At 44.7% G+C, this 26,832-nt stretch overlaps 1 protein-coding gene across 2 annotated transcripts; it reads left to right on the forward strand.

Moving 5' to 3' along the window:
* Positions 1-5,975: 5,975 nt before the first annotated feature.
* Positions 5,976-15,406, forward strand: fosl2 (FOS like 2, AP-1 transcription factor subunit). 2 transcript variants are annotated; one of them, XM_055864144.1, is made up of 5 exons: positions 5,976-6,194; positions 6,590-6,709; positions 11,351-11,605; positions 11,875-11,982; positions 13,217-15,406. In XM_055864144.1, the coding sequence occupies exons 3-5, from the start codon at positions 11,366-11,368 to the stop codon at positions 13,751-13,753; spliced, it is 885 nt and encodes a 294-aa protein (XP_055720119.1). In that variant the 5' UTR covers positions 5,976-6,194; positions 6,590-6,709; positions 11,351-11,365; the 3' UTR covers positions 13,754-15,406. The 2 variants fall into 2 exon arrangements, with proteins under 2 accessions (XP_055720119.1, XP_055720118.1); XM_055864143.1 differs by having other exon boundaries at positions 5,976-6,709.
* The last annotated feature ends 11,426 nt before the right edge of the window (positions 15,407-26,832 follow it).

A 26,832-nucleotide genomic window follows, 5' to 3' on the forward strand; every position in this document is an offset into this window, starting at 1 on the left:
TTTCACATGCTGTTGTGCAAATGGAATAGACAAAAGGTGGAAATTATAGGCAATTAGCAAGACACCCCCAAAACAGGAATGATTCTGCAGGTGGTGACCACAGACCACTTCTCGGTTCCTATGCTTCCTGGCTGATGTTTTGGTCACTTTTGAATGCTGGCGGTGTTCTCACTCTAGTGGTAGCATGAGACGGAGTCTACAACCCACACAAGTGGCTCAGGTAGTGCAGTTCATCCAGGATGGCACATCAATGCGAACTGTGGCAAAAAGGTTTGCTGTGTCTGTCAGCGTAGTGTCCAGAGCATGCAGGGCTTTTTTTGCAGGGCGCTGGCAGTGCACCTCCTTGCACAAAGGCGGAGGTAGCGGTCCTGCTGCTGGGTTGTTGCCCTCCTACGGCCTCCTCCATGTCTCCTGATGTACTGGCCTGTCTCCTGGTAGCGCCTGCATGCTCTGGACACTACGCTGACAGACACAGCAAACCTTTTTGCCACAGTTCGCATTGATGTGCCATCCTGGATGAACTGCACTACCTGAGCCACTTGTGTGGGTTGTAGACTCCGTCTCATGCTACCACTAGAGTGAGAACACCGCCAGCATTCAAAAGTGACCAAAACATCAGCCAGGAAGCATAGGAGCCGAGAAGTGGTCTGTGGTCACCACCTGCAGAATCATTCCTGTTTTGGGGGTGTCTTGCTAATTGCCTATAATTTCCACCTTTTGTCTATTCCATTTGCACAACAGCATGTGAAATTTATTGTCAATCAGTGTTGCTTCCTAAGTGGACAGTTTGATTTCACAGAAGTGTGATTGATTTGGAGTTACATTGTGTTGTTTAAGTGTTCCCTTTATTTTTTTGAGCAGTGTATATAGGTCTTTCTATAAACTAGGGTACCAGTGAGGATTAACTACACTGGACAATTTATTACAGCTGTTGATAAATCACTGATAATAATCTGGCAATTTTTTTTAATGTCAATATTACATTGGATCTAGCTGTTAAACAGTTTTTTTTTGTATAGAGATCTCAGAAATGCAGTGTTACTATATAACATTTTGTGTCTCCTTATGTTATGGGGTGAAAAGTTTTCATGCGCACACAAATCCAAAATAATGTCTGAATTGCAGAATCGAATGCTTCTTACCGACAGGAGCACCTTTCCTTGATACTTAAAACCTAAATAGACGCTGTCATTAATGTGGCTCTTCAAGAATTACGCATAACACTTGTTGAATGTGCATTTGGTGTCCACTGTCCAGCTGATCAGTTATGCCATGATATTTTCACACATCATCATCTGATCCTGGAAGGAATTTTCCGAATGACGGTCAAGTGATGAACAGTTGTTATGATAGTGCATGTGACGCAAGAACATCCCAAGTGCTGGAAAAAAAGCTGTAAACAAGGAATGTTCCGAATATTTTGGTGTCTCATTCCTTAAACTGGGGAAGATAGTTGTGCCTGGATCCACGTTGGATAAAATATATACAAATAGTTTTTCCCACAATACAGAAGGCTATATCGGTCCACTAGCACAGGACTAGTAAAGTTCCAGTGCACTACTTTTGTGAAGAAAAAAAAATATATATATTTTTTTTTAAGTAGTAATATTGCATTTTGAATATAGTTTTTCAGGGGGTGCTGTAGGACCATCAGCACCCCTACTTCCCATGGCTATCAATACAAGGGGCTTGAAGCAGCCTACTTCAATTTGGAACTCGTAAATTAAAGTACTGTAATAGGCCTATCTTGAAAATCGGACATTTCCTCAATTTGGGAAAGGGGGATACCAAGTCAGTTGCATAACTGAATGAATTCGACCAAAATGTGTCTTCCACATTTTACACAACCCCTCTGAATCCGAGAGGTGCAGGGGGCTGCCTTAATCGATATCCACGTCATCGGCGCCCGAGGAGAAGTTGTTGTTGGGGGTTAAATGCCTTGCTCAAGGCCAGAGCAGAAGATTTTTCCGCCGGCTCTGGGATTCGAACCTCCGACCTTTCGGTTACTGTCCCAACGCTCTTAACAGCTAGGCTTCCTGGTATTTATTGTTGCCCATTTCTAAGTTCTCCTGCTCCCTTATAATTATCCGTGATTTCATCAGTTTTTGCCAGAGATGTGGCCACTTTCGTTTGTTTCCCGCCGCTTCAATTGAAGGGTGCTGCGCTACTCTGTTGCGGTAAAACAGCATGCAGTTATTATGAGGATGACAACATCTAATGCTGGCTTCATCTTGGCTTTCCATAAAATCCTTCATTAAAAAATCGACCTGGTTTTTGGTCACTTTCTCATTAAAAAAAACCCCCAGAGATGGTGAGATTCAAATCGGGAGATTTTTGCTACCACTATTTATGGCTTTATTAGGCCTATGTGTGCCTGCGTCGGCCACATAGGCTACAGAAAAATCACCATGCATGCATCCAATCTATTTAGTCTGGCAATGTCCACATTATTCTCACATATTTTAGAATATAATAATAATTAGAATATCAATGCATTGGCAAGGCCACCAAAAAAGCCTTCATAAAGTAGTAATGGGGAGGGGGGGTTAAATTAGGCTCTATATGTACAATTATATAAATGATACAACTGTATAACATTGAGGTCCTTGACAATTACAATTAAGTCCTGGAAAAAGTTAAAGAAAGTCCTTGAATTTGACTTGCCAATGTCTGTATGAACACTGCTTAAAGGATGTATGCATGAAACTGCATGAAAATCCTTTTAAAACATTTTTTTTTTATTAAAATGTTTATCCCAATGTCACACATTGGCCCCATTATTAATAGAAATACCCATATACACTGCGTGTACAAAATATTAGGAAAATCTTCCTAACATTGAGTTGTACCCCCTTTTGCCCTCAGAACAGCCTTAATTTTGGGGGGCATGACTCTACAAGGTGTCGAAAGCTTTCCATAGGAATGCTGGCGCATGTTGACTTCAATGCTTCCCACAGTTGTTTCAAGTTGGCTGGATGTCCTTTGGGTGGACCATTCTTGATACACAGGGAAAACTGTTGAGTGTGAAAAAAACAGCAGTGTTGCCAGTGGTGATTTTAGCATGTAAATCTTGGTAGGGCAAACTCCCCCAAAAAATGTTTATGCATGCCAGCAAAGCCACAACACAACACTAAACAATACATGAATTTCACTCAAACGGTGCCCAAAAACTGTTAGGGCCTATATAAAGCTGTCCCAATGTGACGACTTCCGCCGAAGTCGGATCCTCTCCTTGTTCGGGCGGCGTTCGGCGATCGACGTCACCGGCTTTCTAGCCATCGCCGCTCTATTTTTCAAATGTCCATTTGTTTTGTCTTGTTCCATATACACCTGGTTTTCATTCCCCAATCAATCTACATGTATTTAGTCCTCTGTTCCCCATCATGTCTTTGTGTGTAATTGTTCATTGTTAATGGTGTATGTTCACGCGCGATACTTTTGTAGTTTATGTTCCGTGTTTTTGGGCACTTATGTCATTTTTTGTGTCTATTGTTGAACGGAATAAAAGTGTGCCTGTTTACTCTACTCTGCTCTCTTGCACCTGACTTCGCCTCCCTTACACAGCCTTAACACCCAACAGCAGAGTCCCAACAGCAGTCCCAACACCTTACCACCGCTACACATGGCTGTCAGAGGAGCCTTGTCTGCAGCTTCAAATGGCGAACAAAATTGGAAATTGCGCCTCCGTCTGTAATTTTCTTCCCGCATGTTTTGCAAGTTGCAATCTGTTTTTTGTTGATACAGCGTCGTCTTTATATCCAAAAATAATAATTTTGGGTATCATCTTTCCAAGGGCTCCATCTGAATTCACCTGCTGACGTTCCTCTCCACTGCCACGCACAACTTTTTCTCAGCCGGCACAATTTGATTGGCTGCTGTCCGATTCAAAATGTAATCCATTAAATGAAGAATTGACACTTTTTTTAATAGCATAATTTTTTATATTTGGGCTTGGGGAGGGCATCAAGTCAGGTCGAGCCAAAAGGCTCAAGTTCAAGTTAAGTCACGAGTCATTGGTGTTAAAGTCAAAGACGAGTTGCAAGTCATCATATTTGTGACTCGAGTCTGACTCGAGTCCAAGTCATGTGACTCGAGTCCACACCTCTGCTGGGCAATGAGCACCGGTACTTTTTTTCTATAATTTCTCTTCATATGACATGGATTCAAAAGGATTTGCCAGTAGATTGTTGACTTGATTCATGATGATGACTGCTAGCTTGCTAGCTAAGATTTTGAAAGTATGATGTTGACATGATCAGTCCATTCAAAGCTACTGTAGATATAACGGGATTTGACTTAATTTTATCTGTGGCCAATGACCTTGAGCCTTCTTGGATGGGCACTTCTAATGTAACTCTATGGCAGCACCCAAGGGGCTTAAATTTTCAAGTTCTCCCTGTAGATTTGGCGGTGACGTAGTGTCCCCATGAGTGATGGAACACTGAGCCAATCACGGCGCACCTAGAGAACATTACCAACCCCTACGCTCCGTATTTTCCACTGGCTGCCCCACCACCACAGAAAGCTCTGAACTAGGCTGAAACACCTGCATTTTGGAGCTGCCTTACTGAAGAAAGCAAAAAAGAGACCATGTTTGTATGCAGCTTTATTAACGCAATAATATTATTTTTTTTACATTGTTTGCAAACTGATATGTGACACGTATTAATGCCAAAATAACATGGAAAACTGGGGAAATTAATGACTGGTCACCACTGAGTGTTGCAGTTATTGACACACTCAAACCAGTGTGCCTGGCACCTACTACCATTCCCTATTCACAGGCATTTAAATATTTTGTCTTGCCCATTCACCCTCTGAATGGCACACGTACACACTCCATGTCTCAATAGTCTCAAGGCTTAAAAATCATTCTTTAACCCATCTTCTCCCCTTCATGACTGAAGTGGATTTAACAGGTGACATCAGTAAGGGATCATAACTTTCACCTGGATTCACCTGGCCAGTTTATTTAATGGAAAGAGCAGGTGTTCTTAATGTTTTGTTCATTCAGTGTACTGTACTCTAGTCAAGGCTCATCCTATATAACTACTGCTGTACACACCTTTTATATTCATATACTGTCCATACTGTCTATACACACGTTATATACATATTTATATTCCCGGACTCTGACATGAATCGTTCTAACATTTCTATATATCTTAATTATTTTATTTTTATTTTTGGTATTTGCGTGTATTGTTAGGTATTACTCCGCTGTTGGAGCTAAGAACATAAGCATTTTGCTACACCCGCAAAATATGTGTAGGCGACCAATACGATTTTATTTTATTTGACTAGCGGTCGAGAATATGGTAGAATTCCATAATCTTCCTTTACTGCTGGACTAGCCACATCTATCTGTTCCTCGGGCTACACATAAGGGCAGGCGTTTAAAATCTAGAGCTGCGAAAAACTTAAAAGGGATATAATTCTCTCTCGTTCTGTCTCTTCGTTTGAAAACCAAAAGTTACAAGAACGTTGAATAGTCATGAGATGAAGATCCACAAGGGTGGCAAGATATAACTGCACACGTCTTTATTAATAACTGCATATACCTAACCTACTCTATGTGGCACAGAGACCCCTATCCTTCTGAGTTTGAGGAGAAAATGCGGCGAGGGAGGGTAGGGAATCCCTCCAGTCTCTGACGTGCCTTTACCAAGGAAACCTTGTCCTCTCGCAACTGCCCATTTTAGGAAACATGCGTCAATGGACTGTACCAAATCAGACAAACGGTGAATATAGAGATACTGTATAACTTCCAAACCGATGATAAAATACACGTGCGTAAACATGTAGGCTTATCACAAGCATAGTAAATCGACTCCAACGATGTTATTTATAACAAAAAAGCTGATTTACGATACCTTGTGCCGATTTTTACAATCTTAGCTATGATAACCCCTCAAGTGAAGTGTCTACGCCCAGACAGTGACGTGAATGAGCCTGCCTGCGTTGATAAGCGGCCGCAGTTCTCCGTAGTGCCATTGAAGTGAGTCATCCTAGTGTGGTGAAGGAATAGAAAAAGAAAGATAGAACTGTTCCAGGGTAACAGTGGAGGCCTAAAGTGTGTCGCGGGGAAGAGATTCTGTAGAGTAGGCTGGGGTGGAAAGCAATTTTAAAGCCTCTGTGTGTGACTCACTCGCAACGCAAGTCTATTCACCGTCAACTCTGGATTGACTGCGAAAGTAGGTGACTTTTGTTCTTGAAGTTGGCTCTTGTAGCACACCTGAATAGGCTACAGCAGTGACAAGGGAAAGAACAGTAGCCGAAGTTATCCTCAAGCAGGATATAATTATTTGGAGTGGACAAAAAAATATAAATATTTTCAGTTTTATTTCTAGTTAATTACCTTAAAATATTTAATTTCGAAGAGCCTGGATTTATTGTACCAATAACCTATTTGAAAACACTTTTTTTCTGGATTTCCACGTGTTTTAACGACTATTGCTTTCAAGTTGGTCACTTTCCAATCTGGTCCACTTTCAGCTCCCAAAAGGGATTCCACAGTCAGAGGATTTTTTGAGAGTTAGGAGCTCATATCAACTACTGAAATCTTCCTCTTTCCTGGATCATGTACCAGGACTACTCCGTGAACTACGACACCTCGTCCTGCGGCAGCAGCACTTCGCCGGTCCAGCCAGAGTCGTTCACAAGCGGCAGCAGCACGATCGGCAGTCCGATCTCTACCTCAAGCTACCAGGTAACGCAATACAACATAATATATTTTCTCTTCTCTCAAATTAAAATATTGGCATTCACAACTGTAAATTGAGTTTCATTGTATCGACATTTCGTCACTGTGCAGTTGTCTATGACACACTTTTAGATGGGTAACCCGGAGAGGCTATAGCGCTGTTCGTAATTAAAGGTGATGTTGCTGTGCAATGCAATAGAGGTACATATTATCTTTCTAATACATCGCTATGTACATGTTTTATTCAAGGGGCATTAAGAATATTATATTGATATGAAATATATTACTCCAAACTATAGCCTTGTGCTGTAGAGACTTTTTCTTCACATTTGGAGAAAGCGCGCTCGCGGTATCGCCTGTGATATTATCAGAATCTGCGCGCGTCATATTGTGATATTCTCCCAATATTTTCCAGACCTGCTCTGCAATAAGGTGAAACGTAATAGATTATATATGTGGTTCTGGCCAAGACACCGATGCGCGAGCGAAGTGCGTAAAAAAAGAACAAACCGACTCAATGCCGTATTTATGTTGAATGTTATGAAACCTGTGTTATGAACGACTGCAGAAAATGTACTTATTGACACATCTGTGTATGCGTCATCTGAATTGCAATATGCAATCAGGTATTGCTCAGTCGCTGTAGCCTATAATTTAACACCCACGTGTTGCACTTTGGAACTGGTCATTTGAAAATGAGCGGACGTTTTTATTAGAAAATGCATATTTTGTAGACGGAAGAATATACTTTAGAAAGTGTTCATACTGTGTAGTCCACAAATAATTTAGGCATACGCACATTATAAGACCTGTTGAATGAGTATACACTTCTATGAACACAGGAGGCAAGTTATCATGAGTTATAACACACACCAAACTGCGTACAGGTTGCTACAGCATATTGTGTCATTCTGATTGCTCTCAACATTTCTCCTCCAAGATATGGATTTAAATATAAGTTGGAATGTGTAAACCAAAGGGCTACCCTTTCCCTTGCATATGGGATAACGACTTTATTCATGCGCATAACTTGGTCAGGGGGAACAAAAAACATCCACTGATTCTACCAATCCTTCTCAGTGCCTTCTTGGTTAAGATAGTCTATTGTATGTCTCTGACCGGCTGATGATAAGTGTGGATCACTGTAAAGCGAACGGAGCAATAACGAATATTGACTAGGATTCCACATTGGATAGAAGTTCTGCAACAAGGCCTATAGCGTCCTTCAGTGGTGGTACGCTGCACATTGCACAATATAGGACATCCACCCATAGCTTCGAGGTTGTGTGTGTGTGTTGCAGATGGGCCCCATGTATCACGCACTGGCAGATTTTGTCGTGACTTGGAAACGGCAGGTTAAGACGCTCACGATGCGTCTCCCAATGCGCCTTCGTGGATGTTGGAACATTTGGAGACTTCGAGGCAGGAATTTCCCCCAGATCCCATATAGTGATTAGGCCTACGGGTTTTTTTTCTACCTGCTCTCTCGTCCTCTGGTTCTAGTGACATTCTGAGATATGATGCCCAGTGGCTATCATTGAGGAACAACCATAATCAGCATTTCACACCACCTGTCCACTTTAAAGGTTATTCCCGACAAAAGATGAGCTTTTAAGGTTGAAAAGTATCGATGTGTTTTATGAAAGTGACAGAGAGACATGTCTCTTAGGTTTTCAGTCGTCTGGTGTTAGGTTGTCAGTGTCCAATTCACAACCCGCAGTAGGCCTACTAAGTCAAACGAAGGAGGATCTCTGCGCTACATTTAACAGCTTGTTCTTTCATAGACCTAGACCAGTGTTCTAATTTAATTTTAGTATAATGAACATTGCAACTGTTTAGATCTCCTCTGAGGCACATGTCGGAAAACTGAGGGCTAAAAGAAGTTTCTCGTTTTTGTAGGTCTGTCTGCCAAATGGCAACTGTTGTTTTGCTCCCGTGGGCTCACATATAACAGCTGGCCTGGTCGTAGCGTTAAATAATATTTATCGTCCACTTCAGACCAGAACTCCCACGCATTTTACTTTGTTCTTTCAATGGTTTGTCTGCCTGAATCCGTCTTTTGAATTGACTTGGTTACATCAATTTCGAGATCATCATAAGCACTTCCTTATTTGTTCCGGGTTTGACGCAGTGCCATAGGTCCTCTCTCTTCCCTGGACATGTTTACACTATTATCGAGGCGAAAGTTCCTGGATGTTCACGTCATCATTTAGTTTCTCGGGGGCGGAGGACAACTATTCTATTTGTTTAAGAGGAGTGTTATTTTCTTCTGCAGCAATGGCGAAATCCCAGTGCGTAAGAGTAAGACTCCGGGAAAGGGGGTAACGTGTGGTAAGCTGTTTACCGGTGTTGTGTCGAAAATCTCCCCCCTGACAGAATTCACCCCCCCCTCCCATCTAATTTCCTTAATTTTGTGGCTAGATTCAAATACTTTCTGTGACACACATCAGAGTCAAATTCTTTCTATAGAACAAACTTCGTCAGGATAGGCAACCGAAATGAATAATTAATGTATGTGTTATATTAAACATAGAGGAGGGAGTCAAATGTTGGCAAGCAATAAACATTTCAAAACAACTATGGCTGAGTTATCCTTACATTTTCAGAAATACTAGTCGAATAAGACATGGGGGAGATGACGAATTTTGACAAAGAGATTTATTTATAGACTAATACAAAATCAGTTGTACGGGTGACATGGGAAGCCGCCGCCGCTGCTCCCTGGTGCGGGCGGGCGGGCGCTGAAGGGGGGGGGGGGGGGGGTTCGCCCAGGTCGCCATACAAGCTAGAACTGCCACATACACTTGAAACAAATAGCCAAACCGAAAACTGCAAACAAAAATGCTTTCTGCTACTAGATCAGTAAAATGTAGGCTAAAATGACAACGGAGTGAAGAGCAGAAATCTCAACTAGCAAGCAAGTCGCAGCAATGAAGAACGCAAAGGGGAGGGAGAATTCTGACAGGGGGGAGAATTCTGGCAGGGGGGAGATTTTCGGCAAAACACCGGCACACAGACATTAGCTTACTGACTTGATAGCCTATGCGAGACAACTCACAAAATCCTGGGCCGAGAAACGCGTAACATGTTGTATTTGCACCCTGCACCTGGAATTGTGGACGGTGTTTCACATTTGGAGTCTACTCGCAGTCATTCACCTATTATCTCACAAATCAAATTTGCACAACAGCCTTCCTTTACCTATTTTCATATCCCCGGTTCTAACCAGAAATGTCTGTTACTTCTGTGTGGCAACCAGTCACCCCAATTACCATATCCAACCATTACCCCATTTAGGACTTTACCTTCTCGTTAGTTATTAGTCCCTGGGATTTATGACTGCAATGGAATTTTCACCGTTGCCTCACTTCTGGAATGTAACTGGCCGGGGACCTGGCTTTTCTCTCTAGCCTAAATATAATGCCTCTTTCCGCCTTACTGGAACTGACCGTTTTACGCACGTGCTTTACATATCCCCAACATGACTCATCACAAGAAAAGAATGGATGAATGGACCCCTGGATGACAGCCCAGAAGCATTACTAGTCTCTTCATGTTCTATGTTTAATGAACAAGTCAATCCAGCCCGTATCGGGTCGGCTGATGACATGCATCACTCACCTTTTCCCTCTAGTCACTCAAGTGTCTGGCCCGGACTTGTTGAGACATACCGACTTGCGTCCTATCCTTGCTTTCAGGGGCAATATCATTGTGGCATCAGATATTGTCTTATCACCCCAAAGATGCCTCGTGAGGGCTCAAGCCATATAAATTGAATTAAGGATACCATAGTTTGCTTTAAAGATGGTCACTTCTGTGTTGTCACTCACAACAGTTTGGCGTTGATCACTGATGAGCACGATAGAGTCCACAGATAAAGTCAACTCAAGGAAAAAAATAGATATGCTACACTTGTCAATGGAAAGAGAGAGATAAGGCCTATATCAGTGCCACTGGAAACCATCATAATCACCTTATTCTGACTGGAATAAACGAGTCAACACACATTTTCGTGGTGGATATTTTTTCTTCTTCCGAGAGGTATACCATTCCATACCATGTTGCTCTCCAGATGACTTGCAGCTTGACGCAAGCTCCTCTCCTAGCTGTAGTACGATGATGGAGGCGGCAACACTACGGGCTTTCCCGCCATGATTCACCGAATGTGTCACTGACTGTGCCACTCCAGGGGTTAAACGGGTGAATCTAGACAGTGTCTGTGTGTGGAGTCAGTGATTCACTACTAGGCTGTAATGAAGAGGATGTGTGAGTATGATGAAGGGTGGGTGGCCGGTGTGTAAACGGGGGGGTTACGCTGCAGTACTCTGTGGCAGAAATGGAAATTGAGGTAGCGGGGTCGAAGACATGTCAAGTGAAGTTTCCCCTCCCCCCAGTTGTAACCAGTGAAATAAATAAACAACATTCAATTGAAGCAAAAAAGAAATACATGGAAATGTATATTTTGATGTTACTCCATTCACAATGTGTTTGTTCCCCGGAGTTGAAGACACACAACTTGTGTTCTTTGTCATCTTGAAAACATCTATTATCATCTTGAAAATATCCACTCACCATTTTTCTCCCTTTCTGCCCTCTTTTTTCCCGCTCTGCCCACCTCCCTCTTTTGGCTACCTTTCCTGTATCTAGAAATACCGGGTCGACATGCCTGGCTCTAGCAGTGCCTTCATCCCTACGATAAACGCCATCACGACCAGCCAGGACCTGCAGTGGATGGTGCAGCCCACAGTGATCACCTCTATGTCCAACCCGTATTCACGCTCCCACCCTTATGGCCACCACCTCTCCAACGGCCCCGGGCTCCTGGGACACACCACCCTGGCCCGTCCGGGTGTCATCCGCTCCATTGGGGACACCCGCGGACGCCGCAGGAGAGATGAGCAGGTGAGGACCACAAAGTGTACAGATGATGTGTGTGTTTAAAAGTTCATTTTGTCTGGATGTGTGGAATTCACCATGTGCCGGCAAGCACTATTGGTGAATGTCTTCTAGCATTGTGAGACAGTAGAGTGAGTTTTAATATCAAAGTGCCAAGTTGTGAGGAATTTGGAGATGATGGCTTATATGTCTTAACCCAAGGCTTCTCTTCTTGTTTACCTTGTTCAGCTTTTGTGTGAACGACAACTCACAAGGTGTTTTATTTATTTCCTTAGCTTACCCCTGAAGAAGAGGAGAAGAGGAGGGTGAGACGCGAGAGGAACAAGTTGGCTGCCGCCAAGTGCCGCAACCGCAGACGGGAACTCACTGAGACGCTCCAAGGAGTGAGTTACGCGGCACACCCACGCACTCTCACACACACACACACACACACACACACACACACACACACACACACACACACACACACACACACACACACACACACACACACACACGCACTCTCACACACATACACTCACACATACACACACACACACACACACATGCACTCTCACACACACACACACACACATGCACTCTCACACACACACACACACACACACACACACACACTCACTCACAAACACACACACAACCACATAAATACACACACTCACACACTCCCTAACCGAGAAGAAGAGGCAAAGTTTCGTAATGGTTAGGTTGTTACGAATGCACTAATATAAGTGGACGCACGTGGCATTTCGGCAACTTTGAGAAAAAGGAGTTTTGCCTGTTGTTCAGACCCATATCTGCCTTCTCATTGGCTTGAATAGTCCCATCTGATCTCAACTTGATGACTACACTTTCCCCTCCCCCAAACTGCTTCCAGCAAAAACGCCCTTCCCTCTCTCCACCACACGCCACTCTTTGTTGAATGACCAAATAAGGAAGTGTCATATTTCAAGCATGAAGGGCAACCTGAACTTAAACCTACACTTTACCTGACATTCAGGTTTGACCCTTATCCTAATTCAAAAAAATATTGCTAGTACAACTTTGTCCAAACAAAAAAGGTATAAGGAAGTAGGAAACAAACGAGCAAAGCACGGACACACCCCAAAAATAGCAGAAATAGTGCAACCGTCTCTTTCCTTGTTGCACTATTTCTGCTATTTTTGGGGTGTGTCCGTGCTTTGCTCGTTTGTTTCCTACTTCCTTATACCTTTTTTGTTTGGACAAAGTTGTACTAGCAATATTTTTTTTAATTAGGATAAGGGTCAAACCTGAATGTCAGGTAAAGTGTAGATTTAAGTTCAGGTCATTCAGCAACATAGCCAAGATGTTTATTGACTGCCCTTTCGCTGTATCCCTACTCTTTTCCTGAGCAAACTTACACTGAAATATGTTCAGTTTGCTCTTTTTGGAAAACAGTACACTCTTGTGGTAGCGTTAGGTGGTGCAGAAACTCACCAACGTGTACCTTAAACAGTGATTGGGGCTTTAACATGAAGATGAACACTTTTTCTGTCTACTCCAAACACCAGAATTGTAATTGAGCTGAATATTAACCCTCCAGATACTGAAGATTAAAACTTGTCCTGATCGTCTGTTTTGTTTGTTTGTGTTTTCCAGGAGACTGAGGAGCTGGAGGACGAGAAGGCTGATCTACAGAAAGAGATCGAGACACTGCAGAAGGAGAAGGACAAGTTGGAGTTTATGCTGGTGGCCCACAACCCCATGTGCAAACTGCCCCCCGACGATCGCCACCAGGGGGGCCACCACCACCAGCAGCAGTGCGCTCCTCTCCCGCTGACCATGCGCAACAATCTGTGTCCCCGAGGCCTCATCAACCCCGTTGTGGTGAAGCAAGAACCACAAGAGGACGACGAGGACGGCAAGTCCCAGCGCTCCGTCATCAAGCCCATCTGTCTTGGCGGAGGTGGTGGGATTTACTGCGATAGCGACAGCCTCAACACTCCGGTGGTGGCCGCCTCCACCCCGGCCTCCACACCCAGCGCCCCTAGCCTCATCTTCACCTACCCCAGCATGCTGGAGTCCGAGAGCCCCTCGCCGTCCTCAGAGTCCTGCTCCAAAGCCCACCGGCGCAGCAGCAGCAGCGGGGATCAGTCTTCAGACTCCCTCAACTCACCTACCCTCCTGGCCCTCTGAGCAGGGGCAGTAAGGTGATGTTGTGCGGAGGGCGAGCAGCGCCCCTTACCGACTTGGAAGACAAAGAGCACACTCAAGCCTGGACCAAGCCAACCGGTAACTGTTTCCTTGACATCAGGAACCCTCAAGGGCTAAGCCGCTTGTTTTTCTTGTACGCTTCAGTGTGATTTTTTATACCCAAAGTGTGTGCACCTGTACCAGCCAGTGTCATCCCTTCTCCATTTCAACTCCAGCACAATTTGTTTTTTGAACAATGAACATATGACATGGAGGTTAGAAATGACAGCAGAGGCAGTCATAAGAGGAGAAAACTGGTGAAAGCAAGACATATTTTTCGATCAACATTGAGTAAAGCCATCGGGCAAAAGTTGCACTCTGCTATGATCAATCTACCAATGAATGACTAAATGAGAGACAATGGGAGGGATATAGAAACAATGGAGAGATTTTAAAAGCAGACTCGTCTTTTTTTTTTTATGTGGATGCGCCGATACGCTAATAAACATATGACTTTATTTTCATCTCTAATTGTATTTATGACCTGTGCTGTGTGACCTTGCGTTCTGGTGTTGTTGTCTCCTGATGGTTAACTGGGTGAGCCTCAAAGCCTCAGTGTCTCAAACAAAAATAGCCAATTTTTATCCATTGCCTAGACCCTCAACACTCTACTCCGAATATCGGTCAAAGTATCGATGGCCATCGTATTGTGTGCTTTTCTCAGTAATGTACCTGAACTTTACTATGTGTTTTAATACATGTTTGTGTGATTTACATTGATGTCAGGGATTTCTCTTCGGTGTGGTTGTTGATAACTATTTTAAGGAGCAGCATGGGAAGCGTCGGGGCTCAAATGCTTGAGTGTTATATGAGGAGAAATTCAAACCGTGGACCCTTCTACTTCTGAAATGATGTCATTCACCAAGACAGTTCGACCAATGAGGGTATTATGACCAACTCCTTATACCCCCAATACTTATGGAGGTGAGGTTCAAGCAGACACTCTAGAGCTTCATTGAAAGTCATTTTTTTTTGGGGGGGGGGGGGGGGGGGTGATTGAATTGCAATATTTAAGACCTGTTTACTTCAAACATTCCTTACACAGTCAGTGAGTGTCATGGCCTTGCTGTGATCACGGGACAGAAGACTTGCTGAACAATTTTTGTTGTGCTGGGTGCAGCAAATAAGACTGTGCAAAAAAATCATTGCTGCTGCTGTTGTTGTGGACTGACCAGCCTTGAAGGAGAACACATCACTTATTTATCTTTGTGTGGATGGTCGTGAGGTAAACTTCACTGGATAGTTATGGTATCACATGATAGCATTTGAACAACAACACCCATCATGCATTGCGGCAAATTGCAGACCGGAAAAAAAGATACCAAAAACCATTGTGGGAGAGAGTGTGTTCTTAGTCTGTTCGAGTTTTTTGAACCCCTTAGAAACACGTAGGAAAGCCATTGACTCTAGATCTTCTACTGTACGTGTCATCTACTGTACGTCTTCTGTTTCTGACATCTATTTCCTCTTTTCTCAAATGCTTTAACCGTTTAAAATGATTGAAAACAAACAAAAACAGCAATATGTATAGCAGTGTTTGTTCATTTCGTAATTTAAATCAATAATTCTAATAAAAAAAGCATTTTCAACAAAGAATTCTTGAAAGTTGTTGCGTTGGCCTGTTCGTCTTTGTGTTCACAATCTGTGTCCCATGAGCAATACAGTGTCCTTACATTTGTCGCACTGAATATTAGGCACATTTTATTTCAAAGACGACGTACCCCTAAACTACTTAGTGGGGTAGATGGACTAAACCACCTGTTATATCTCATGCAACAGCAGGATATAACACTGCCTTAAAAAAATGCAATAATTGACAGCGTGGGAAATATCTTTATTATACATGCAGACTTTTTAGTTGGTCATTCAGTCGTCAGTTTGTCAGAACCTATCTACAGTGACAACCATTTTTTTTTAAAACAGCACTTTTTGACCATATGCCTGAATGGCCAATTAAACATTTACAAGTAAGTGGTAGGTGTCATTATCCTTCTCGTTTCAAATGTTTTTTTTATCCATTTCACACGTTATACTTATTTCTAGTGGTTAAAGTGAGACATAGAGAACATCTGTAAATCCAACGTCACAGGGCATGTTTGAGATTCTTCGAATATCATTCAATCATGAAAAAAGAGTCAATGACTTTATCAACCCTAAACCCTTAGTAGAGAGGCTCAGTGAATGTGGAGCCAGAATGTGTACAAGTGTGCCAGTGGAGACGCTGAAGAATGACCAACCAGTCCAGATACCCCCACCTGCAACAGAGTCGTACTCTGCGTATGGTAGTCTGCGTATAGTTGTGCCATAAAGAATATGTAGTTAGGAGCACAGCAGACTCCATGACTTATCATTGTGTCAAAATCCTCTCCTCTCCCGCTACGTCTTTTATATGTCACCCCTACAAGAGCCCATATCCAACTTCAGTTTGCCTCCCAGTAACAGTACCCGGTCAGCCCTTGTCTCCACGGCAACTGTGGCCACACCTCAAAATCACAGGAGGTTGGTGGCACCTTAATTGGGAAAGATGGGCTTGTGGTAATGGCTGGAGTGGAATCAGTGGAATGGTATTGGACGACGTCAAACACATGGTTTCCGTGTACTCCATTTGCTCCGTTCCAGCCATTGTGAGCCGTCCTCCCCTCAGCAGGCGCCTGTGCTTAAATATCTTCGAGTGATCACAATATGGCTGTGTTTTGGCCCTGTGTGACCTCAAAGGCATCAGTAACACTTAAAGTCTCCAGGTATAGTACTTTATTACTTGTTATAAGCTTCTAAAAGCCTTCATAATGTCTTATTGAAATGCTTATAATAAGTTATGTCTGTGTCAAATCGCTGAGTCATTGACTCAAAATGTCTGGTATTTAGTCAGAATCATTATGAGATGGTTATAAGCATTATATGGGGTCATACATGCTTATGACAAAACTGCATCATAATGAATTATACCTGTAGGCTTTATGTAAAGTTCCCTTCACATCATGATGTTGTTAGTCACTTTCATTACTGTAATGACCAATAAATATATTATTAATAAATGAGGAACTTAATGACCATATACAAATATCAAAGACTTATGGCAAATATAGGTGCTCAATACAATTGGAACAACACTGCAGTTTATGGGCAGTAGCTTCTTAAAGGTTACTTGAAAATCCTTTACTACTACCAGGTAGCCTCCCCTTAAAAGTGTGCACAGGTAATAGCTTCTCCAGTTTAGTAGAGACCAACTTCCTTCCAGAGTCTCCCGGGTTATTGTAGCTCACATCCAGCTCTCTCATATGTGAGGGGTTTGACTTCAGAGCTGAGGCCAGCGAAGCACAACCTCCCTCTGCGACTCTACAGAATGACAATCTACAAAATGATATAACAATCAGAGTAAAGCTGGCTCACACCAGGCATTGATTAGAACAATAACATCAATGTACTATGATACCCATTCTAATGTCTCATTAACCACATAATACCTTCGCTCAGTGTTTACAGACTGGACTCGAGTTCAGCAGAGAGCAGCTTCCCTCCTGAATCCTGCAGGTCGTTGTCCCTTGGGTCCAGCTGCCTCGGGTGTGAGGAGTTTGAGCTGAGAAATGAGGCCAGCTCTTCACAGCATCTTTCTGTGAAGTTACATCTCAAGAGCCTGAGGGGGAGAAAATAATGGCATATTTTAAACCAGAATTCAATCGGGATGTGCAATAGGATGCTTTAAAGGGGAAGTTCAGGAGTTTACAACTTGATGATTCCTCACCTTGAAAGTAGTCTATGAGCAAGAATAAAACGTAATCCATGATTCGGTTCTCTTTATACATCACCTTTTACACTAGAACTGCTTGGCTTCTCAGCCTTCAAGTACCCGCTAGAAAACGTGCTGTCAGGCGTCCCCTTTAGCCTACGTATCAGATGAATCTACTGTGTTGTTATTAGAGGGTGGCTACATTCGTAATCAAATCTGTAAATTGACAGTTGATACTCATGATGGGAAAAAAAACCGTAAGGTTTATTATGTCTAAGTGCCCATCTCCCTGCAGGTTAGGACCAGAGGTGTGTGTGTGACTGTGTGTGTGTGTGTTCTGTTCTCAAACTGTCACATACAAGGGTGTCATCACTCAGCCAGAATGTGCATCAGCGTTTCTACTGATTTATCATAGAGGCAGGCTAACAGGAGGCAGTAGCGATCTAAATGATCAGACCGAAAGGTGATCGGGTGAAATATGAAGCTACAAGCAAGTGAACGAAGACAGCTTTGGGTGAAATATGAGACGAGTCAACTATCCAATCAGAGCAGCAGGATCAACGTGCAGCCCGTTCTTCTCTTTATATACAGCATGTTGCTTTCAAAATGTCCGTATATTTTTTTCTTACAAAATCAAACGTCTATGGCCAACGCCCCCAGACGTAACATCAAATCAAATATGGAGTTTATTTCAATTGATTTGGCCATTATATTTTGACAATTGCATGATTGCAATTATGTTTTACATTATGTTTTCGCTAGCGGAGGCTAATGTTGAAGTGTTCAGTGGCTGTTTAGAGGAAACCAAACCATGGATTACACTTTCTCCTAGCCCATGGACTACTTTCTGGGTGAGCAACCATCTAACATCAAGTTTTACAATCTTGAACTTCCCCTTTAATTGAATTTGCAAGAATATTATGTGATTCAAACAAAAGTATGTGCACTTTATTGGTTTATTACAACAATAACCATGAAACTTTCTCACTTCATTGTCTCTAGTTTACAGAAGTGAAATCCCTAGTCCAATAGAAAGCAGTTTCACTCCTGAATCCTGCAGGTCGTTGTCGCTCATGTCCAGCTCCTTCAGGTGTGAGGAGTTTGCGCTGAGAACTGAGGCCAACATTTCACAGCTTCTTTCTGTGAGGTTACATTGACTGAGCCTGAAATAAGAATAATTACACACAGTGAAACTATATCACAATAACTTGAACTAGAGCTCAAGAATGAAGAAAAATTGTGGAAGTTATAAAAGAAAATGAAACAAGATTTATTATGCGGTATACAACAGGGAAATAGCTATTGGATCATTGTTATTCAAGCACTCATATAACTGTTCTAGAGGCTTTGACCACTGGCACCAGCCTCAGAAGACCCTCATCTGACCTAAAGCATTTACAGAGACAAGACTGTAACTACCAATTGGATACCACAAAATTAGGGGGAAAAAAAGATTTAAAAAAAGATTCAAGGCCTGGTTATTTGATATTCATAAATGTTGCATTTTACCTAATGAAAACCATAGTGCGTGGTAACTAACAAAAGGCCTACGAATTTAAGAGATGACATGTTACCTAAGGAAACCCATGCGGGTGGTAGCTGTTAAAAGTCTATATTTTACCCCAGTATACCCATTACGGGCAATAACTATAGAAACAAGGTAGCTTTCTTCACGTCGGGGGAACTTAGCAAAATATGGTTGCTATATTTGCGTCTGGGGAATTTAACGAAAAGTGTCAGCCTATTTGCAACGCACCTTGTTATTGCATTTACATTTTCATTTTTGTGTGTTGCACTTGCATTCAGTAGTGTCTATGTGTAACGAACGTCGTCTGGAGAAGGAGAAGAGGACCAAGGTGCAGCGTGGTAAGTATTCATAAATACGTTTCTTTTATAAATATGAACACTAACAAAACAACAACACGACAAACGAACAGTTCTGAAAGGTGACGACAAACACTAAACAGAAAATAACCACCCACAAACAAAAGTGGGAAAACAGGATACCTAAGTATGGCTCTCAATCAGAGACAACGATAGACATCTGCCTCTGGTTGAGAAACATACCAGGCCAAACACATAGAAATAGAAAACCTAGACCTACAACAGAATACCCACCCACATCACACCCTGACCAAACTAAAAATAGAAACATACAAAGCAATCTACAGTCAGGGCGTGACACTATGAATCACATTATTAGGAAGGCATAAATGTATGAAAGCGTGTACACTTATTTGAAATAGATTTCGTTTTTTCCTTGTGATGTACTTGTTACTGTTATGTTTTATTTCATGTTTTGTGTGGACCGCAGGAAGAGTATCTGCTGCTTTAGCAGTAGCTAATGGGGACCCTAATAAAATACTAAAATATGAAATACCTCATGTTCATTATTGACCTCTCCGCTTCTACCTTCTGTGATGTAGAGCATTGTGTAGATCCTGATGAGCAATGTGTTTATTTTTTTTTGCTCAGCTATTCGCTTGAATATACACTGAAACTTTCTTTCCAGGTTGGATTTGAATTTAGGTTGGAACACAGCAAGCACATCTGAATGGTCAAACAAAAAACACTAAACTTTAGTACTCATAGACACTTTTTTTGGCGTTTCAGATTTTTTTATCCAGTAATATTTATTCTCTTTGGAAACACAGTTCACACATATTTCCCCCTTTAGGAGGCAATGAGGCCTTTTATTTCCAATCACATGTTCAGGTGATAATGTACATTTCTAAGTGAAAATAACGAACCAGTAATCACAGTGAATCACAGTGAATACAATACAGCACAGTGAACTAGATTGCTTACCTTTCTCCATTATGTCAGCCGGCTCCGTCTGGTTCATGTTCCTCAGGAAATGCAGTGTGATCTGCTGAGCCCCCTCTCTGGCAAATGCTCTCCTGCTTCTCATCTTCGGTCCCGCGTCCCACCATTTCTGCATCCTCCCTCTGACTCTCAAAGCCTTCTGGAAGATCAGGACTCAGAAACATTTTTAACCTCTTCAGCTCTTTCTTCACAAAATAGATCATGTGGTCTTCGAGCATCTGAAATCAACAATTCAATCGGAAAAGACAGAGAAATCATAACAAGTGATAGGTCTAATTGTAAATGTTAAAACCCCATACAGAGTATTGATCTTTATGATATACGATAGAAAGATAAATATGTTCCACATTGAATCCTGGCACAGGATCAGGAAAGAACATAAGAAGTATATTGTAATGAAACAGGCAGGGAGCAGGTCTCGAACCCTCAAACCTTCTAGCCCGAAGTCCAGCGCGCTATCGACTGTGCCGCAAAAGCATGCTGAGCGGCAGAGTCGATTTCCACGCTTCTAAACCAAGGGTCATTACACTACTCCCTCCTTTCAAAGAGCGCGTCCTCGTGCTAGCTTGCGACTCTACGTCTTACAGGAACGCGCTCACCGGCCAAGCACACTCACTGTCGTGGATGCAAGGTCCGATCACTTCCGACACCAGTGTAATGAAACAGGCAGGGAGCAGGTCTCGAACCATTGACCTTCTAGCCCGAAGTCCGGCGCGCTATCGACTGTGCCGCAAAAGCATGCTCGAGCGGCAGAGTCGATTTCCGCGCCTCTAAACCAAGGGTCGTTACAATATTTTGGGCTCAAGCTAGACATACAAATGCTACTGTTGACTGGGCCTCCTTCAGAGCGCTAAGAAACAAATGCACAGGATTGATCAGGAAGTCCAAATCAGATTACTATTTAAATGCAGTCACAGAGAACCTAAACGACCCTACCAAGTTATGGAAGCTACTCAAATCAGTGTCAGGTTCTAATGTATCCTCTGACCTTCCTGACCATTTAATGATGGATTCTAATGAAGTGAAGGATAAAGCGGATATTGTAGGGTTTTTTAACAAGCACTTCATATCTGCTGGTTCAGTTTTTGATAATGGTGGGGCTCAGGCCTCTAATGTAAGCTCTATTACAGTCAATTATGATATAGACCCGCATGTGAGCCATTTTAACGTTGAGTCTGTTTCTTATACTGAGGTCTATAAAGCACTAAAGGCAATAGACAGTAAAAAGTCTGCAGGTCCAGACAACCTGGACCCCCTACCTCTTAAAGATAGCAGCTGGTATTATTACTGAGCCTGTGGCTCATATTTTCAAGTGAGTCTCTTGACCAATTCCCTACCCAGCATTTTGAAATCAGCGTATGTCCTCCCACTGCTAAAAGGTGGAGATCCCTCAGATGCTAATAACTATCGTCCTATCTCCAAACTCCCTAACCTGGCCAAAGTCTATGAATCCCTAGTGAGCTCACAGTTTAAAAAAATGTGTTATTGAAAAGAACATACTGAACGGGGTTCAGTCTGACTTTAGATCGGGACACGGCACCACAACTGCAGCTATGGCAGTGGTAAATTACATCATTAATGCACTGGATAAAAAGCAACATTGTGCTGCTCTGTTTGTGGATTTATCAAAGGCCTTTGATTCAGCTGACCATGAATTGTTGCTAGCTAGACTCAGAAACATTGGTCTCAGTGAAGGGACAGTAAATTGGTTTAGGAACTATCTTTCTGACAGAACACAATCTGTACAGTATGTACTGATAATCACAAGTCTAGCTTTCTTGAGATTAATAGAGGTGTGCCCCAGGGTTCCATTGTAGCTCCTGTGTTGTTCTCAATTTGTATTAATGATTTGGGCAACCAGCAAAGTTACATCTATATGCAGATGATAGAGTCATATATTCATGTGCTCCTTCTCTGGTTCGGGCTGTTGAGCTCCAGACTGCTTTTCAGTCACTGCAGGCCTCCCTTTATGGTCTCAAAATGTTATTGAATGTACAAAAAACTAAATTCATGACCTTTACCAGAGCTAGAACTCTGCCAGAGTAGGTTAGCATTGTTACATCTGGTGGCTTGTCCACTGAAAAAGTTGGATGACAAGTTGTCCTTTAAAGTTGATGTGGATAATCTTGTGACAAAACTTAAATTGAAATTGGGTTTTTATTTTCGTAATAAGGCTTGCTTCCCGCTTATGGCTAGAAAGAAGCTTGTTCAGGCCACTTTTCTCTCTGTAATTGATTACGGTGACTTGTTGTATATGCATGCAGCCTCCTCCGTCTTACAGAGACTGGACTCTGTTTATCATGCATCCTTGCTCTTTATCACAAATGCCAAGTCACTCACCCAACATTGCACATTGTACCAAATGGTAGGTTGGACCTCACTTTATATGCGCAGAAAGATACATTTGTGTAACGGCAGTCTACTTCGTCCTCCTCCTCAGACGAGGAGAGGCGAGAAGGATCAGAGGACCAATGTGCAGCGTGGTAATTAGACATAATGAATTTAATAGACAAAACAAAAACACTATACAAACTGACAAAACACACTAACTGTCACAGTCCTTGCTGGTGCAGACAAAACACAAAGACAGGAAACAACCACCCACAATCCCCAACATTCTCAATCAGGGACAACGATTGACAGCTGTCTCTGATTGAGAACCATATCAGGCTGAACATAGAAACAGACGAACTAGACACACAACATAGAATTCCCACCCAGCTCACGTCCTGACCAACACTAAACAAGCAAAACACATAAGAACTCTGGTCAGGACGTTACAGTACCCCCCCCCCCCCCTGAGGTGCGGACTCCGAACGCACCCCTAAAACTCAAGGGGAGGGTCTGGGTGGGCATCTGTCCTCGGTGGCGGCTCCGGCGGTGGACGAGGACACCACTCCACCACTGTCTTTGTCCCCCTCCTTAGCGTCCTTTGAGTGGCGACCCTCGCCCACGACCTTGGCCTAAGAATCCTCCCCAAGGCCCCCACATGATTTAGGAGGTAGCTCAGGACAGAGAGGTAGCTCAGGACAGAGAGGTAGCTCAGGACAGAGAGGTAGCTCAGGACAGAGGGGCAACTCCGGACAGAGAGGCAGCTCAGGACGAATGGCAGCTCCGGACTGAATGGCAGCTCCGGACTGAGTGGCAGCTCCGGACTGAGTGGCAGCTCCGGACTGAGTGGCAGCTCCGGACTGAGTGGCAGCTCCGGACTGAGTGGCAGCTCATGACTGGGTGGCAGCTCATGACTGGAGGGCAGCTCATGACTGGAGGGCAGCTCATGACTGGAGGGCAGCTCATGACTGGAGGGCAGCTCATGACTGGAGGGCAGCTCATGACTGGAGGGCAGCTCATGACTGGAGGGCAGCTCATGACTGTAGGGCAGCTCATGACTGTAGGGCAGCTCATGCAGCTCCTGACTGGCTGGCGGCTCTGGCAGCTCCTGACTGGCTGGCGGCTCTGGCAGCTCCTGACTGGCTGGCGGCTCTGGCAGCACCTGACTGGCTGGCATCTCTGGCAGCTCCTGACTGGCTGGCGTCTCTGGCAGCTCCTGACTGGCTGGCGTCTCTGGCAGCTCCTGACTGGCTGGCGTCTCTGGCAGCTCCTGACTGGCTGGCGTCTCTGGCGGCTCCTGACTGGCTGGCGTCTCTGGCGGCTCCTGACTGGCTGGCGGCTCTGGCGGCTCCTGACTGGCTGGCGGCTCTGGCGGCTCCTGACTGGCTGGCGGCTCTGGCGGCTCCTGACTGACGGACGGCTCTAGCGGCTCCTGACTGACGGACGGCTCTAATGGCTCGGGACAGACGGGCGGCTCTAATGGCTCGTGGCAGACGGATGACTCAGATGGCGCTGGGCAGACGGATGGCTCAGACGGCGCTAGGCAGACGGATGGCTCAGACGGCGCTGGGCAGACGGATGGCTCAGACGGCGCTGGGCAGACGGATGGCTCAGACGGCGCTGGGCAGACGGATGGCTCAGACGGCGCTGGGCAGACGGATGGCTCAGACGGCGCTGGGCAGACGGATGGCTCAGACGGCGCTGGGCAGACGGATGGCTCAGATGGTGCTGGGCAGGCAGGCAGTGCAGGCAGCTCAGACGGCGCTGGGCAGACGAGCAGTGCAGGCGGCGTTGAGCAGACGAGCAGCGCAGGCCGTTCAGACGGCGCTGGGCAGGCAGGCAGCTCAGACGGCGCTGGACAGACGAGCAGTGCAGGCGGCGTTGAGCAGACGAGCAGTGCAGGCAGTTCAGACGGCGCTGGGCAGGCAGGCAGTGCAGGCAGCTCAGACGGCGCTGGGCAGACGAGCAGTGCAGGCGGCGTTGAGCAGACGAGCAGTGCAGGCAGTTCAGACGGCGCTGGGCAGGCAGGCAGCTCAGACGGCGCTGGACAGACGAGCAGTGCAGGCGGCGTTGAGCAGACGAGCAGTGCAGGCAGTTCAGACGGCGCTGGGCAGGCAGGCAGCTCAGACGGCGCTGGACAGACGAGCAGTGCAGGCGGCGTTGGGCAGACGGCCGACTCTGACCTGCTGAGGCGCACAGTAGGCCTGGTGCGTGGTGCCGGAACTGATGGTACCGGACTGGAGACACGCACCTCAAGGCTAGTGCGGGGAGCAGGAACAGGGCACACTGGACTCTCGATGCACACTATAGGCCTGGTGCGTGGTACCGGCACTGGTGGTACCGGGCTGAGGGCACGCACCTCAGGGCGAGTGCGGGGAGAAGGCACAGTGCGTACAGGGCTCTGGAGACGCACAGGAGGCTTGGTGCGTAGTGCCGGAACTGGAGGTACTGGGCTGGAGACACGCACCACATGGAGAGTGCGTGGAGGAGGAACAGGGCTCTGGAGACGCACTGGAAGCCTGGTGCGTGGTGTAGGCACTGGTGGTACTGGGCTGGAGCGGGAAGGTAGCGCCGGATATACCGGACCGTGGAGGCGTCCTGGCTCCCTTGAGCACTGAGCCTGCCCAACCTTACCTGGTTGCATGCTCCCCGTAGCCCGTCCAGTGCGGGGAGGTGGAATAACCCGCACTGGGCTGTGTTGGCGAACCGGGGACACCATGCGTAAGGCTGGTGCCATGTACACCGGCCCGAGGAGACGTACTGGAGGCCAGATATGTAGAGCCGGCTTCATAGCACTTGGCTCAATGCTCACTCTAGCCCGCCCAGTGCGGGGAGGTGGAATAACCCGCACCGGGCTATGCACCCGTACAGGAGACACCGTGCGCTCTTCCGCATAACACGGTGTCTGCCCGTACTCCCGCTCTCCACGGTAAGCATGGGAAGTGGGCGCAGGTTTCCTACCTACCTTCGCCACACTACCCTTTAGCCCCCCCCCCAAGAAATTTTTGGGGTTTCTTCACGGGCTTCCAGCCACGCTTCCGTGCTGCCTCCTCATACCACCGCTCCTGGGCTTTAGCTGCCTCCATCTTTTCCCGAGAGCGGCGATATTCTCCAACCTTAGCCCAGGGTCCTTCTCCGTTCAATATTTGCTCCCATGACCATTCCTCCTGGTACCGCTGCTGCTGTCGCTGCTGTCTCTGCTGCCCGTTCTCACGCTGCTTGATCCGGGTTTGGTGGGTGGTTCTGTAACGGCAGTCTACTTCGTCCTCCTCCTCAGACGAGGAGAGGCGAGAAGGATCAGAGGACCAATGTGCAGCGTGGTAATTAGACATAATGAATTTAATAGACAAAACAAAAACACTATACAAACTGACAAAACACACTAACCGTCACAGTCCTTGCTGGTGCAGACAAAACACAAAGACAGGAAACAACCACCCACAATCCCCAACACAAAACAAGCCACCTATATATGATTCTCAATCAGGGACAACGATTGACAGCTGTCTCTGATTGAGAACCATATCAGGCTGAACATAGAAACAGACGAACTAGACACACAACATAGAATTCCCACCCAGCTCACGTCCTGACCAACACTAAACAAGCAAAACACATAAGAACTCTGGTCAGGACGTTACAATTTGTATGTGTTCATCTACAAAGCCCTTTTGGGTAAACTCCCTCTTGACCTCTGTAGTCTGTTCTCCTTCACCATCAGCAGTTACCATACCCGGTCTGCTAGGTGGTTGCTACTTAATGTCCCCAGGACATTCACAGTATTAGGCAAGAGTGCCTTCTCTTCTTGTGCACCAGAGGCATGGAATAGTCTACAATCCATGCTTCATCTAGATATGTTAATCCCACTGAATTAATTTAAAATATTGATGGGAGACTGTTACGGGGGAGTGTAAATACTTTTTTTAGACCGGATCATGTTGTGTTGTATTGTATGTTTTAATTCTGTAATGTATTGTTTGTTGCTGACTTCTTGGCCAGGTCTCACTTGAAAAAGAGACTCTCGGTCTCAATGGGCTTTTCCTGGTTAAATAAAGGTTAAATAGAATAAAAATATAGCAACGAAAATAAAATGAATAATTAGCTGCTGCTATTTTCTTTTCTTTAGCTGTAATACTAA

This window comes from Salvelinus fontinalis, chromosome 16 (assembly GCF_029448725.1).
Source record: "Salvelinus fontinalis isolate EN_2023a chromosome 16, ASM2944872v1, whole genome shotgun sequence".
NCBI classification, from domain to species: Eukaryota; Metazoa; Chordata; class Actinopteri; order Salmoniformes; family Salmonidae; genus Salvelinus; species Salvelinus fontinalis.